Below are 16,673 nucleotides of genomic sequence, written 5' to 3'. Positions count from 1 at the left end.
TTATCGAACAAAACATACATGTATTGTGTAACATAATGTCGTAGGAGTGTTATCTGATGAAGATCGTCAAAGGTTAGTGCTTCATTTAGCTGTGTTTTGGGTTTTATTGACACATGTCCTTGCTTAGAAAATGGCTGTGTGATTATTTTTGTCTATGTACTCTCCTAACATAATCTAATGTTTTGCTTTCGCTGTAAAGCCTTTTTGAAATCGGACAATGTGGTTAGATTAACGAGAAGTTTATCTTTAAAATGGTGTAAAATAGTTGTATGTTTGAGAAAGTTGAATTATGACATTTTGTTGTTTTTCAATTTGCCGCCCTGATATTTCACTGGTTAGCGTCCCACCTAGCCCATAGAGTTAAATGTCCCAGTCAGACAGTTATAATATATACATATAATGTATCTTGTATCTAAAGTATGTCTCATACAGAGATAGAGAATATTTATTTGGGGGGGGTATTGATCTATCTGATCAAGTTGAGAAAGAAAGTGTAGGCGTTTGTTTCAACTTTAGCAGTAGCCTGCTTGTAGTTGTACAGTACAGTATGTTCCAGTTTTTTTTTTCTATGAGGAATATGGCCGTGGGTCTGGTGTATCACTGCAGTCCTCTCAGAGCCAACGCCAGCAGGTCACTACACTGCAGTCTGACTTCTCCAACCCACCCACAGTGTTCAGCACAGAGTCACTGGGAGACAGACTTTCAAAGAAATCCGAGCACAATCAGAGTTCAGCATCATCTATGGAGAACAGGCGGCAGCAAAAAAATGCTTGAAAAGAGCGGCCATGATCTGTGGAGTGTAGGTGTATGAATTAAATAGGAGCTGACTCATGGTTACCTATTCAGCTCCAGACCGGAGTCGTACTCTGCTCTCGCTGCTCCCAGCAGCTGTGACACTCTGTGGCATGTTTGTTCCAGCTGAGATCCCCGTCAGTATGTCAAATGTCAAGATGAAGAGGAGCGCTGCATGAGTCACACCATCCTCTGCCTCCCTGCCTTTAACTCTGTCACTGGGGGAACTTTAGTGACACTACGGGGAAGGCTCTCTTTCTCTTCCCCTTTAAAAAACACACGTTCCCCACACTGTGAACTGGAAAGTAAAGGAGTTCACGGAGCCCGGATCAGGAGATCAGGGAAAACTCTCTGGAGACTCTCTGGAGATCAAAGAGATTCCAATGGATGGACCACACAAAAAGGGTTTCATTACATTGATCATTGGATAAGCCTTACATTGATCAGTGGAGCATTACAAAGTCTCAATGTGGTCCTGTCTTTCACATAACCCATAGATAAAGGCTAACATTTATTTTGTGGAGAATAAAAGTCTCAGTAGCTGAACAGGTTCACATTCAGGATCGTGGGCGATAATGGGGTTAGATGTAGAGAGACAAACCACAGATCAGGTAACAGCATCATAAAGTAATACAGAAATCGAACATGGAATGAACAGCTAATAGTTATGGGGTTTTTTTTTGCTGGACTAGGTACATCTGTAGAGTGCAGGGCCAAACACATGCTTGGACAATGTGACAGCGTTCACAGCTCAAATGTGTTGATATGTTTACTCCTCATAAACTGTTAGGAAAAAGGCTTTCAAACGGGTTCTTTGGTTGTCCCCATAGGATAACCCTTTTTGGTTCCAAGTAGAACTATTTTGGGTTCCATGTAGAACCCTCTGTGGAAAGGGTTTTACATGGGGTGGCAGGTAGCCTAGTGGTTAGAGCGTTGGGCCAGGAACCGAAAGGTTGCTAGATTGAATCCCCGAGCTGACAAGGTTAAAATGTGTTGTTGAACAAGGCAGTTAACCCACTGTATCTAGGCTGTCATTGTGAAATAAGAATTTGTTCTTAACTGACTTGCCTAGTTAAATAAAGGTTTAAAAAATTAACGGTAACCAAAAAGGGTTCTCCTATGGGGACAACCGAAGAACCCTTTTTATAAGCCTTGTTTTATAAAAGTGTATGAGGAGGAGTAAACACATTTGGGTTTTCCTATAGGGACAGCTGAATAAACGCTTTGGTTCTAGATAGCACCTTTTTTTCTAAGACAGTACATCAGGTGGAATTCATTCAGCTCAACTGCAGTCAGAGCACCCCCACCTCCTGTCTAGTGCCTAGCCCCCCCCCCCCCACACACACACACACACACACAACCCTCCTTGATGTTTCATGCCTTTCAGAATGGGAACAATGGGAAAGAAGATGAGGGAGAGATAGAAAGAAGACGAGGGAGAGATACAAAGAAGACGAGGGAGAGATAGAAAGAAGATGAGGGAGAGATAGAAAGAAGATGAGGGAGAGATAGAAAGAAGATGAGGGAGAGATAGAAAGAAGACGAGGGAGAGATAGAAAGAAGATGAGGGAGAGATAGAAAGAAGACGAGGGAGAGATAGAAAGAAGACGAGGGAGAGATAGAAAGAAGACGAGGGAGAGATAGAAAGAAGACGAGGGAGAGATAGAAAGAAGATGAGGGAGAGATAGAAAGAAGATGAGGGAGAGATAGAAAGAAGACGAGGGAGAGATAGAAAGAAGATGAGGGAGAGATAGAAAGAAGACGAGGGAGAGATAGAAAGCACTGGCCTGGGTAGGACTGGCATGAGGCCTAATGATTGTGTGTCATGGCAACCAGATGGCAACACATGAGTTGTGAATCTCACTGTGTAATTTGCACTGTGTAGGGGGATGATCTTGGCATGTGGTTGGCCATTTCTTATTTACAGATTTAAATCCATGTTTTCCCTTTTTCAAGGCTGACATCTAGCTTTCAAGCTTGAAAACATCCATAACAGCATCTCTTCGGAGCATTTGCTAAGAGTCTGGTAAGCCTATTTGTAGATTAATTGAGAGCGTTCATGAAGATTGATTTGGGGAGATTGCTAGCGCCCAATGGTCTCAGACTGGTTACTCATCATCTACCTATATTTCCTCTGAGTTACTGTAAATGTATCATGCTTGAGAGAACATGAAATATGATGCATAATTCATGTATAAAAACAAAGAGCTAGTAAAGAGCCAAGCCTACAGTCCCCTGAGCAACAGCCCATTCAACCAAACATTAGAATAGAATACAATTGAATAGACATGTCATTGTAGAGCACAACACAACTTTCACACCAGTGTAACATTGTATGGGCCATTTCTGTCTGAAAAAGAGACAGCCTGCGAGAGAGAGAATGAGGAAGGTGCAGGGTAGGTATTATGTTGTCCCGAGCAAGGGGCATCGTAAATTATGCCCCTAACTAGGAGGAATATTTTTCCCTCTGATGTATTAACAGGTTAAGGTGGACATACTGTATTTGAGTAACAGGTTTTAGTAACATGTTTGAGTAACAGATTTGAATAACATGTTTTTAATTATATGTATTTTTTTTATTTAACTAGGCAAGTCAATTAAGAACAAATTCTTATTTACAATGACGGCCTACATCAGCCAAACCCGGACGATGCTGGGCCAATTGTGCGCCACCCTATGGACCTCCCAATTATGGCCGGATGAGATACAACCTGGAATCCAACCGGGTTGTCTGTAGTGACACCTCAAGCACTGAGATGCAGTGCCTTAGACCGCTGCGCCACTCGGGAGCCCAAAAGTAAGTAACAGGTTTGAGTAACAGGTTTAAATAACAGGTTTTAGTAAACTAGCCATGTGACAAGCCATGTAAAGGGCAAGTTGGTAGCCTACTGTCAGTCATTCCTTTTCTCCCACACCCCCATAAATAACTCTCCAAAACTCTATCACCCAGACAGAGTAAAATAATAGTATGTGAATGTTATCCATCTCTCTGGTGTTAACGACTCAGCAGCACTGGGAGGAGCAGACGGTTTCTGGCAGGGTTATGGTTAGTTTTTGTCAGGGTTATGGTTAGTTTTTGTCAGGGTTAAGGTTAGGGTTCGTTTTTGGCAGGATTAGGGTTAGTTTTTGGCAGAGTTAAGGTTAGGGTTAGTTTTTGGCAGGATTAGGGTTCGTTTTTGGCAGAGTTAAGGTTAGGGTTAGTTTTTGGCAGGATTAGGGTTAGTTTTTGGCAGAGTTAAGGTTTGGGTTAGTTTTTGGCAGGGTTAGGGTTAGTTTTTGGCAGAGTTAAGGTTTGGGTTAGTTTTTGGCAGGGTTATGGTGAGTTTTCATCAGGGTTAGTGTTCATTTTTGGCAGGGTAAGGGTTAGGGTTAGTTTTTGGCAGGGTTAGGTTTAGGGTTAGTTTTTGACAGGTTAGGGTTCATTTTTGGCAGGGTTAGTCTAAGAACCGACGCTGGAGATGAGAAGCAGGTAATGAGAGTGAACATTTAATTTACACAGACATGGAACAGGACAGGACCAGCGCCAGAACCGGTAATACAAAGACATACGACAATTAATGCTGAAGCGGGGAACAGAGCTGGGGAACAGACAGATACAGGGAAGGAAAAAACAAAGGTGATTGAGTCCAGGTGAGTGCAATGAATCGCTGATGCACATGACGAGGGAAGCAGGTGTGCGTAATGAAGGTGGCAGGAATGCATAATGCAGGGCAGCCTGGCGCCCTCGAGCACCTGGGGGGGAGAGGGTTAGGGTTAGGGTTAATGGCCTCTATCCACAAATACTGTACTTCCCCTCCCTCTCTGCTTGATCAGCTGTAACAAATATCCTCCCATCTTTCCTTCTCCTCTCCTTAAGTGCATTGCCAGATGTTGCCAAATGCTACCAGATGTGGCCAGATGCTGCCGGATGAATACAGTAGAAAGGGAGATATTAAATTAATGCACAGAACTCTACTGATCTATGTAAGTAATTGTGTTTAAGTAATCAGATGGGGAAACAAATGCATATTTTAGTAGCACTTCAAAGTCAAGTAGAACTGTAGTAATTGGCTACTTGTTTGACTGACAGTTTGACCTTCCATTGTCTAGCATAATTGTTCCCTGATTTTATTAAGGACAGCTCTGGTAATAGAATACAAACAACCAGTAAATTTCAAATGAAATGGGACTAATATTTTACAGTGAACTTGACTGTCTAGCAAAATGAAAAATTAGAGAGTCAAAGATTCAGACTGTAATAGCAGGAGGCTAGGGGGATTTAAAAGTAGTATCTCCAGCTCTAATAACTTGGTATTAAAAGGTGGAGGAACATTGTGACATGACAGGAGATGCTAATGTGGATGGAGAGATGTCCTTGTAGAACATGGTCCTGCCTATAGATTTTTGCTCAGCTCTACATCTGTGACTCTACGTAGAGTTCATTATGCTGCCATGGGGGCAGTGTTGTGTAGGCAATGAAGCTGTTGCTTGATTCTTTTATCTGATCTAGATTTTGTTACATTTTTTGTAATTTAGCAGAGCAATTTACAGGAACAATTAGAGTTAAGTGCCTTGCTCAAGGGCACATCAACATATTCCCCGCATCTACTCAGCTCAATGATTTGAACCAGTGACCCTTCGGTTATTAGCCCAATGCTCTTAACCGCTAGGCTACCTGCCAACAATTTTGCATTGATGACCAAATATAATCTCAGCAACTGTTTAAACAATAAACCAAACAGCATTTTGTTGAGAAGTAATAACTACGAGGCTATTTTGAAACTTGGTAGCCATGTGCTTTTTCTCCTTGATATGATGACATTCTATTTTTAGCTGATATTAAGCAGCATATCAACTTGGGATAATGTTGTAGGTTACACTGGCAATTATAAGAATAGCATATTATATTTAACTATAAAGCTGATTATTTCACATGGAGATGTGGGAAGCTAAAAAGGCTAGCTAACTTGCTATGTTTCTAGCCATGCTAAAGCCAGCTATCTACTACGGAGATATTGTATATAGTGAAGAGATGGTCTTGTCTCCGCCTTAACAAGTCGGTGTCCCAAAAGAAACAAGGCAGGTGGTCTGCTTATCACTGTATTCTCATATGGACAGATTTTGACGGGAGTGGACCCTCTCTCTTTGCCTCTTCCTCTCTGCTACTACTAGCAAAGATAGACGAACAGTGTTGCCAACAAATTTCAGTGAGGATAACGTCACAGCACACAGCTGAGGCACGGCTGCGATCTTAGAGTTTCCCTCTCCAGCCACACACCTACCACCCCTTGTGCTTGTCTGCCTGTTGTGCATCATTGCTGTGACTTCTGATGCACAGACAGCTTCTACCGCTCTCGTTTGCGGCAAAATTTGGGTTATATATATTTAGTTTTTGTTTCATACAATACAAGCTTATAAGTAAGTAAGTAAGTATTCAGACCCTTTGTTGTGAGACTCGAAATTGAGCTCAGGTGTACCCTGTTTCCATTAATCATCATTGAGATGTTTCTACAACTTGAATGGAGTCCATCTGTGGTTAATTCAATTGATTGGACATGATTTGGAAAGGCACACATATGTCTATATAAGGTCCCACAGTTGATAGTGCATGTCAGAGCAAAAACCTAGCCATGAGATCGAAGGAATTGTCCGTAGAGCTTCGAAACAGGATTGTGTCGAGGCACATATCTGGAGAAGGGTAGCACAACATTTCTACAGCATTGAAGGTCCCCAAAAACACAATGGCCTCAAGCATTCTGAAATGGAAGAAGTTTGGAACCATCAAGACACCAAGCAATCGGGGGAGAAGGCCTTGGTCAGAGAGGTGACCAAAACACGATGGTCACTCTGACAGAGCTCCAGAGTTCCTCTGTGGAGATGGAAGAACCTTCCAGAAGGACAACCATCTCTGCAGCACTCCACCAATCAGGCCTTTATGGTAGAGTGGCCAGACGGAAGCCACTCCTCAGTAAAAGGCACATGACAGCCCGCTTGCAGTTTGCCAAAAGGTACCTAAAGGACTCAGACCATGAGAAACAAGATTCTCTGGTCTGATGAAACCAAGATTGAATTCTTTGGCCTGAATGCCAAGCGTCACCTCCTGAAGAAACTTGGTACCATCCCTACGGTGAAGCATGGTGGTGATGTTTTTCAGCGGTAGGGACTGGGAGACTAGTCAGGATCGAGGGAAAGATGAACAAAGCAAAGTACAGAGAGATCCTTGATGAAAACCTGCTCCAGAGTGCTCAGGACCTCAGACTGGGGCAAATGTTCACCTTCCAACAGGACAATAACCCTAAGCACACAGCCAAGACAACGCAGGTGTGGCTTCGGGATAGGTCTCTGAATGTCCTTGAGTGGCCCAGCCAGAGCCAGGACTTGAACCTGATCGAACATCTCTGGAGAGACCAGAAAATAGCAAAGAAGAGGATCTGCAGAGAAAAATGGGAGAAACTCCCCAAATACAGGTGTGGCAAGCTTGTAGTGTCATACCCAAGAAGACTCAATGCTGTAATCGCTGCCAAGGAGCTTTGACAAAGTACTGAATAAAGGGTCTGAATACCTATGTAAATGTGATATTTCAGTTTTTTATTTTTAATACATTTGCAAAAATTTCAAAATGTTTATTTGCTTTGTCATTATATGGTATTGTGTGTAGATTGATGAGAAGAAAAAAAACAGATTTAAACCATTTCAGAATAAGGCTGTAACGTAACAAAATGTGTTGAAAAGTCAAGGGGTCTGAATACACTTACATTTTAGTCATTTAGCAGACGCTCTTATCCAGAGCGATTTAGAGTAGTGAATGCATACATTTCATCCATTTTTTTTTTCTGTACTGGTCCCCCGTGTGAATCGAACCCACAACCTTGGCGTTGCAAACACCATGCTCTACCAACTGAGCCACACAGGACTGCACTTTCTGAATGCACTGTAACCAACAAATCCAATTTCAATACATAATTGGGGCATTTATAATAGCGGATATACAGTGTATATACAGTGTACAGTGTGTGATTTTCTGTTTGGTCTCCCATCCACTGTGATGCAGCCTCTCTTCACAGTAGCATCTGAACAAACAACGCAGCTTCCTGTGGGTCTGCAGATATATCAGTGCTCCTCTAATAACGAAAGAGCTAGCAAGCCTCATTCACTAATAGCAGGGCATACACATGTTGCAGGGAAGCAAGGCTTATTATACTGACTACCTCACATTATGTCCTTCCAAGGAATCTGTCTCCAGTTCTTGGTTACAGCAATACATTCTCTGGTTGCGAGCATGAGTTCCTGTTCTGCTGTTGACTGTCTGGTGTACAAATGAATGATTGTCACCGCCTCATTGAAATGATTGAGTGAGATGTTTATGCAATAGTTTACTATAGATGACATACATAGTGTTGTGCTGCGTCTATCTTGTACTGTAACAGTCCCCCTAGTCATAGACTGTTCTCTCTGCTACTGCACGGCAAGCGTTACCGGAGCACCAAGTCTAGGTCCAAGAGGCTTCTAAACAGCTTCTACCCCCAAACCATAAGACTCCTGAACATCTAATCAAATGGCTACCCCAGACTATTTGCTTTGCACCCCCTCCCCCCCACACCCCCTCATTTACGCCACTGCTACTCTCTGTTATTATCTATGCATAGTCACTTTAATAACTCTACCTACATGTACATACTACCTCAATTACCTCGACTAACCGGTGCCCCCGCACATTGACTCAGTACTGGTACCCCAGTATATCGTCTCTCTATTGTTATTTTACTGCTGCTCTTTAATTAATTGTTCCTTTTATTTCTTATTCTTATTCATTTTTTTTAACTGCATTGTTGGTTAAGGGCTTGAATGTAAGCATTTCACTGTAAGGTCTACACCTGTTGTATTCGGCACATGTGACTTATAAAATTTGATTTGATTTGATATTGATTTGATATTAAAATGCATGTCAGATCGCTACATCTGAGTCACTCTTCGACTGTTCCAACACCCTTGTGAATATGTCAACACTAAGGGACCTCTGCCCTGTAGGTTTAGTGAAGGGTTGGATTAACAGAGGGAAACAACTCAACAATTACAATCTTTCAATAGACTGGACTACAGAGCCTCTCACTGGACCTGTCTGATGCCAGGGATAGCAGGAGACAAGGTAAGATACTTGATCAAACTGCTAAAGGCATAAATTATTACATGTCTGGTCCACAGCAGCACAAATTCTCTCTCTCTCTCTCTCTCCTCTCTCTGATGCCAGGGATAGCAGGAGGCAAGGTAAGATACTTGATCAAACTGCTAAAGGCATAAATTATTACATGCCTGGTCCATATATCTCTCTCTCTCTCTCTCTCTCTCTCTCTCTCTCTCTCTCTCTCTCTCTCTCTCTCTCTCACAAACACACAATTTTTCATGCTCTCTCTAAGCCTCGAGAGAGGTTCTGTTCTGATGCTGCCAAGGCAGAGTGTGATTTCCACATCTCAGTCCCACAGAACACAAGGCGTAGGAGACTTCTCTTATTGCCAGTAGATCCAGGGAGAAGGTGGGCGGATGCCAAACAGCAAAGGCATGAAACAAGCCCAGCTCCATCCCTCCACCCCAGATACCACCAGGCGTCTGTATCTTTTATCCCTGTCCCCATCCCCATCTACACGCAGGAGTAGGCAGAGCGGAGGCACTGGTCAAAGCCCAGAGCAGAGTAGAGCAGAGATCTCCTGAATAAGAAACTAGGAATGCAGACATGCAGGGAAACTGGAGCACTGCACTGTATGTCTTGCATAGAGGAAGGAGACAGTTCTTTCATCTGTGAACCCTATGCTGCTAACGGGCTTTTCAGGGGGCAGGTGATCAAAATAAAATAAATACTAGAACATACTAACTGCATCTGTAGCAAACTTTTTTACATGTATTTCTCATCACAAATGGTAAGCAAGCTAGTTACAGTGCCTCCTGAAGACATGATTTTACATTTTAGTCATTTAGCAGACACTCTTATCCAGAGAAACTTACAGTAATGAATGCATACATTTCACACAATTTATTCTCCACCCTGGTCCCCCGTGGGAATCGAACCCTCAACCCTGGTGTTGCAAACACCATGCTCTACCAACTGAACCACACGGGACCACTTTTCCCATTGACATGGGAAAAGAGGATAGGCTATCAATTGATCATTGAGGAGATGCCTAATGTAAATCTGCAAATTGGCTAGCTAAAAAATGTTTTTACTGATTGTGATTTATCTTCTATGCTCTTAAATAATCACTTCATAATATAGCCTAATATTCATCATTTTTTAACTCACGATATTTGGCTGGCTTGCTAGTGGCTTGTGTGGATATTTTAGTATATGGTGGTTAGTTAGAGCAAACCTTTAGCCCCGTGACCCCAAAATGGAGTGGTTCAAACCTCGAGAACCCCATGCATGCGAGCACACGCGCAGACAATCGCTGAGAAAATGTAATTAAGCCTATAGCCATAAACAGCTATGCATTTTCAAAATGCAGGATACAAAAATAAGTTTTACACATTCATTTTTTGATGAAAAACAATAATGTTAGCAGCCAATATCTACGATGGATATCATGTCACTTCTCTGGAGTACAACGGCCTTTATCCACAAATCATCTCAGAAAATCTCCTAGGTTTAAAAAACAGTTTTAAGACAAAAAAAACTCCCAGCTCAGAGTAGGTTTTAGGATGTTAAGACACTTCTTAGACATGGATTAAAATCAACTCATAAAAGTTTATCTCAGATGGTAATCATGACAATTTGAGGTACTGCAAAGGAAAGATAGTGATGAAGCTCATTGACATTGTCGCGATGAGGCATCGCCAGCTTTGAACTCCATAGCAGGCTTCAGACAGGTGCATACAGACATTAAATGTTACAATGGTAAAACTTTGATATAATTTTCGCCTAACACAATCGCTTTGCCTACTCGTAATTATTGCCTAATGTGCATACATAATCTTTTTTAAACAAATTCTGATGGATTTTAAAAGCGGAATTTTCACAATATTACCGTTATGTCAACACACTCGTTACCCTTGTTTAACTCTAAATCGCTTTGGCACAGTAGGTATCAACTCACCTGCAATTAATGTTGCATACAACGTTGCAATCAACGTTTGAAAGATCTATACTTTTCTTAGAACACAATCAAAGTGAACATAAGCCCTAGATGCCTTTAATTGCCCAATTTATAGGCATGCCCAATTTAGGCATATTTTCTTAACAACGTGATACACTGTGTTGACTTCATGCGTCAAATTGTTAACAAATATGCCAAACAGGATTCCTAGGACCTTTTCTAAGATGCTTTGTGGATACTAATCTGGATATGCATGTCTGCCTTTGTGCGCTGATGCTGATGACTGGTCATTGGTCAAGCAATCAGGACGTAACCTTTTGGTTTTGAAGCTCAGGTGAGACAATCATGTATTGCAATACTGTAGACCTATGTTTCAAAATTGGGCCCATATCCACAAAACATTGCTGATGTTTTGACGGTGTCGGAGGTGGAACTGCATTAGAGCTGTCAAATCCACAAGTTGTTCCCAGCATTATACCTAAACATTGCCATTGGGTGGTGGACCATTCTTGATAAACACGGGAAACTGTTGATCGTGAAACACCCAGCAGCGTTGCAGTTCTTGACACACTCAAACCGGTGCGCCTAGCACCTACTACCATACCCCATTCAAAGGCACTTAAATATTTTGGCTTGCCTATTCGCCCACTGAATAGCACACATACACAATCCATGTCTCAATGTCTCAATGATTAAAAATCCTTATTTAACATGTCTCCTCTCCTTCATCTACACTGATTGAAGTGGATTTAACAAGTGATATCAATAAGGGATCATGGCTTTTACCTGGATTCGCCTTGTCATAGAAATGTTTCGTACACTTAATGTAAATCAAGTTATTCCTGTCACAGGTTTTGAATTATACTGACATCTTCTGGCCACTGCACAAACTGAAAGCAATCCCTCTCTTTGTTTCACTCTGCAGTAAAACAAAAAAAGGGATTTGAGATCAAATGTTTCATATAAAGTGACATTATCCTCTCTGGGGTATGTGGGACGGTAGCGTCCCACTCGCCAACAGCCAGTGAAATAGCAGGGCGCCAAATTCAAAACAACAAAAATCTCATAATCAAATTTCTCAAACATACAAATAAATAAAAACACCATTTTAAAGATAAACTTCTCGTTAATCGAACCACAGTGTCCGATTTCAAAAAGGCTTTACGGCGAAAGCATACCATTAGATTATGTTAGGACAGCACCTAGACAAGAAAAACCACACAGCCATTTTCCAAGCAAGCAGAGGCGTCACAAAAACCAGAAATACAGCTAAAATGAATCACTAACCTTTGACGATCTTCTTCAGATGACACTCCCAGGACTTAATGTTACACAATACATGTATGTTATGCTCGATAAAGTTCATATTTATATCCAAAAACAGCATTTTACATTGCCGTGTAATGTTCAGAAATGTTTTGCCTCTAAAACTTCCGGTGAATGAGCACATCAATTTACAGAAATACTCATCATAAACGTTGATAAAATATACAAGTGTTATGCATAGAAAGATAAACTTCTCCTTAATGCAACCATTGTGTCAGATTTCAAAAAATCTCCTCAATGATCACACTTTGCAATAATCTGAGTACAGCACCCAGACACCAAAACAAGCCATACAGATACCCTCCATGTTGTGGAGTCAACAAAAGTCAGAAATAGCATTATAAATATTCACTTACCTTTGATGATTTTCATCGGAATGCACTCCCAGGATTCCCAGTTCCACAATAAATGTTTGTTTTGTTTCGATAAAGTCCATATTTATGTCCAAATACATCCTTTTTGTTTGCACGTTCAGTTCACTATTCCAAATGCAGAAGGCGCATGCACAAAGTCCAGATGAAAAGTAAAAAAAAGTTGCATTACCGTTTGTAGAAACATGTCAAACGATGTATAGAATCAATCTTTAGGATGTTTTTATCATAAATCTTCAATAATATTCCAACCGGAATATGTCACCTTTTATTTGACGGTTTTTTCATACATATCTATTTGACTGTTTAGATATGAAAACATCTTTTGTATCTAGTCTCCCAGTTGAAGACGTCATAAGTATTTGGACACCTTCACTTGTAGTGTATTAAAGGTAGTAACCCTTTAAACATAATGTTCAGTTAAATATTTAGATATTTAACTGATCAGAACCAATATTTAGATATTGTTCAGAACCAATATTTAGATATTGGTTCCCTTACCCTGTAAGCGGTCTATGAACTGCTCTAATGAGTGACTGTAATCCACACTTTGGTTTTGATAGTCACTGCCAACAAACAAGAATGTTATCATTTTTGACAAAACACGTTACTTCCTTCAGCACACTACTACAACAGAGTGACTCTTTTGGAATAAAATGTTCAATATATTTCCTTTAACATCCTCTGTGTTGTGTGCTTATTGTTTAACCATTTATATGTTCTAGGTCATTTTGAGACCTGAAGGAGCATCAGGTACTGCTGGAATGTCTACCAACAGCATGTCAATCTTTTTGGGATAAATTACACTGGTCACTGCTCAAAACATTTATAAAGTATTAGGAACGTATGAATAGTCCTCCTTTTAGATTAGGGACTGCAAAACAACTTTACTAATGATTATTAAATGGTTTATAAGGACATATATTAAACATATTAAGAATTATCTTATAAATCATTATTACATGCTATAAAAGTTGTTTATAAATGTGTGAATAGCCGGCTTGCTAAAACAAATGTGGAAGTAATGATAAATAAATTAACTATTTACTAATCCATTATAAATTATAAATGATTTAGAGTGAAACCCAATCTCTATATTAATTCAGAGTAAACAGCATCTGACAGCATCTGAGAGAGCTGCTCTTGTATGACCTGGCAGCAGTGATGTAGTGAGAGTAGTGGTAGTGTTCATACCCAGTATGTTGAGGTTAAAGTGTCTGCTGCGGTCTCCTGCACTGTTGTGTTGAATCATTAATGCATATAGTAGTTATTTATAAATGTCATAATACCCAGGTGAGTAACATTTCACCAATGTGGGCTTAATAATAAATGGTGAACAAACTGTCAATTCCTTACAAATGTTTATTTACTGAACATTTTAAAGTGTTACACATAATTGCATACTCTTGCAACTACTTACACAATACACCAGTGAGACAGACTTGGACGTTATCTGATATCATGCAGTATTGAACATTTCAACTTCACTACACTTGTTGAAGGCGTTGTCCCTATTGAGCCACTAGAGGGTGATGTTAAACAAGATATAGAATGACTCATGACATCCACAAAATGTACTTTTAGAATACAACCACAGGCTTTGGTATTTGGAATATACTTCCCAAAATGACTACAATGTATTTTATAAAACAAGTTTAAGCCTTCTTATGCCTTCTCCAAGTCATTCCATTCCAATCCAGACAAATTGTTCTGTATCAACACCACATGTATCTATGATGACAACACTGAGATAAGTAATGTCAGTGTATTGTTACATGAAAGAAAAAATTACAACAAATTGTATAACATATAGTTTTTGTCCAATTTAGGAATAGAAACATAGAAACTATGAACGCCTTAATTTCAGAGTGAAAATATGTTTACATGTCACTTTGAACCATGGATAAAAGAAAGCATAAATTATTGGATTAATTAAGGAATTAACAATTGGCAGAAAACTGATGAACAATGATAATAAATTGTCAATTAAAAAAGAAAAAAAGAAGAAAAGTAATAGAGTTGGAATCCAACAAATGAGATAGTTGAAAACAACAATAGCCAGAGTTTTTGCTGCTTTTCTCTCAGACTTATTTGCCTGTACAGTTTTAATACCAGACACACTGGCATCCTCTTTTGAAAATACCTTTCTGGCCTGTGATCTGGCCACCACAAAGATTTTCATATAAACTGTTATAATAATAGAACATGGGACAACCCTTGTAATTACAATGTCAATTATATTACCCCACATAAACCCTTCAACAATAAAACATTCATTCAAACACCGACTGGGTACCTGTACATTTACAATGTTTTTTATAATAACAGCATTGTATATGATACAACAACACCATGTAATGGATATACAACACATCATTCTTGTTATTGTTATTTTAGACTGGTACAATAAGGGATCACACACAGCAACATAGCGGTCAATAGATATCAAGACCAAATTACCCAGAGATAAAGAAGTACATAAAAAAGCGATGTAGAATTGAAACACACAGAAATATTCCCCAAAACTCCAGCATGATTCCATTACTGCTACAGTCACTACTGGTATCACAATCAGTCCCACCAGGAGATCTGACACAGCCAGAGAGAGGATGAGCAGGTTGGTTGGAGTGTGGAGCTGCTTGAAGTGAGAGATGGAGATGATCACCAGTATGTTCAAAAATACTGTAACTGCTGAAATCAATGAGAAGAAGATGTACAGTGTTATGTAGATAGATGTTGATAGCAAAGCCTTTCTGCAAGAAGAGTTTCTGTCTTGAAAACAGTATTGAACATCTTCATGTTTCTCCATTTGTAATAAAAGGTAAAAATGCTGAGGTCCTGCTCCTGCTTGGTCCTGTGTGTGACCCTGTCAGGTCAGCCTTCTGACAAACTCTGAGCTCTGCCTCTCTATTTATCCCGGAATGACTGACAGACACCCTCCCCGGAGTCTCTCTGCACACACACACAGTCGCACGCACGCACGCACTCACACACTATACACAAGTGAGCACAGAAATAATTTGTGAAAGCATGATGTAATGTATAACAGGATTGGATGTTGTTGTGCCCACCTAGCCTGTCCTTCAGACTTACTGGTAGTTAGAGATGAGAGAAAAGGTACATTTTCTCAACTGAGCATTTTAGTGGAGAAAATATAGTATGGGTGATGTTTTGGTCACTCAAATTATAGTTTACAGGGGAAAGAGGATAACTCAAATCAAATTGTATTTGTCACATGCACCAAATACAACAGTGAAATGCTTACTTACAAGCCCTTTAACCAACACTGCAGTTCAAGAAAAAGAGTTAAAAAAAGATTTACTACGTAAACTAAACAAAAAAATACAATAAAAAGTAACACAATAAAATAACCATAACGAGGCTGTGTGCAGGGGGTACCGGTACCGAGTCGATGTGAGGGTGTACAGGTTATTCGAGGTCATTTCTATGTAGGAAGGGGTAAAGTGTATCAGGTATGAAGGCAAGACCCAGATGCAGACAACGTCGAATTAACAATGGTTTAATAATCCAATAGGGGCAGGCAACAGACAGGTTAATAAGGCAGGCAGGGGTCAGTAAACCAGAGGTGGGGCAACAGACAGGTTAATAAGGCAGGCAGGGGTCAGTAAACCAGAGGTGGGGCAACAGACAGGTTAATAAGGCAGGCAGGGGTCAGTAAACCAGAGGTGGGGCAACAGACAGGTTAATAAGGCAGGCAGGGGTTGTTGTGGAATATCTTGAGTCAAGTATTTGCACAGATACCGGAACTTGTGTGTTCAATTTAGACTTGATTACAAGCGTAACAGAGCCCAGCCCTTCCATGGAAAATACTAAATTCTTATATTAGAGTCCTGCCTTTATAGTATTCTGTCTTTGCATAACGTATAGAATCCCCTCCCTCTATATGAAAATAGCTTCCCTTGACCTTTCTCCACCATTATCTCTCCATCTCAGTTTTGCTTGTTAACGCCCACATCTGACAGCTGTATAGGTTATAATGGTAGCGGGGCCTGGTCCTATATGTTCCATTACTGTCTCAGCTCTTCAAAGTGGACAGCCTAGATGCTGCTAATAATGAAAATGTAATCATAGTCATGAGTTTAGCTCCCACATAATCCCCCCG

The 16,673-nt window shown here is 40.4% G+C and overlaps 1 protein-coding gene across 1 annotated transcript; it reads right to left on the bottom strand.

The window, feature by feature from the left end:
• Positions 1 to 13,947: 13,947 nt before the first annotated feature.
• On the bottom strand, positions 13,948 to 15,406 carry LOC115156283 (trace amine-associated receptor 13c-like). Its single transcript, XM_029703741.1, has 2 exons — positions 14,800 to 15,406; positions 13,948 to 14,709 (listed from the first exon to the last, which is right to left on the bottom strand). Exons 1-2 carry the CDS (start codon positions 15,357 to 15,359, stop codon positions 14,397 to 14,399), a joined length of 873 nt encoding a protein of 290 aa, XP_029559601.1. The 5' UTR covers positions 15,360 to 15,406; the 3' UTR covers positions 13,948 to 14,396.
• Between the last annotated feature and the right edge of the window lie 1,267 nt (positions 15,407 to 16,673).

Source organism: Salmo trutta, chromosome 20 (genome assembly GCF_901001165.1).
Source record: "Salmo trutta chromosome 20, fSalTru1.1, whole genome shotgun sequence".
Taxonomy (NCBI): domain Eukaryota; kingdom Metazoa; phylum Chordata; class Actinopteri; order Salmoniformes; family Salmonidae; genus Salmo; species Salmo trutta.
Note: the sequence above shows the minus strand (reverse complement) of the source record. Positions and strands in the feature narration are given on the sequence as shown.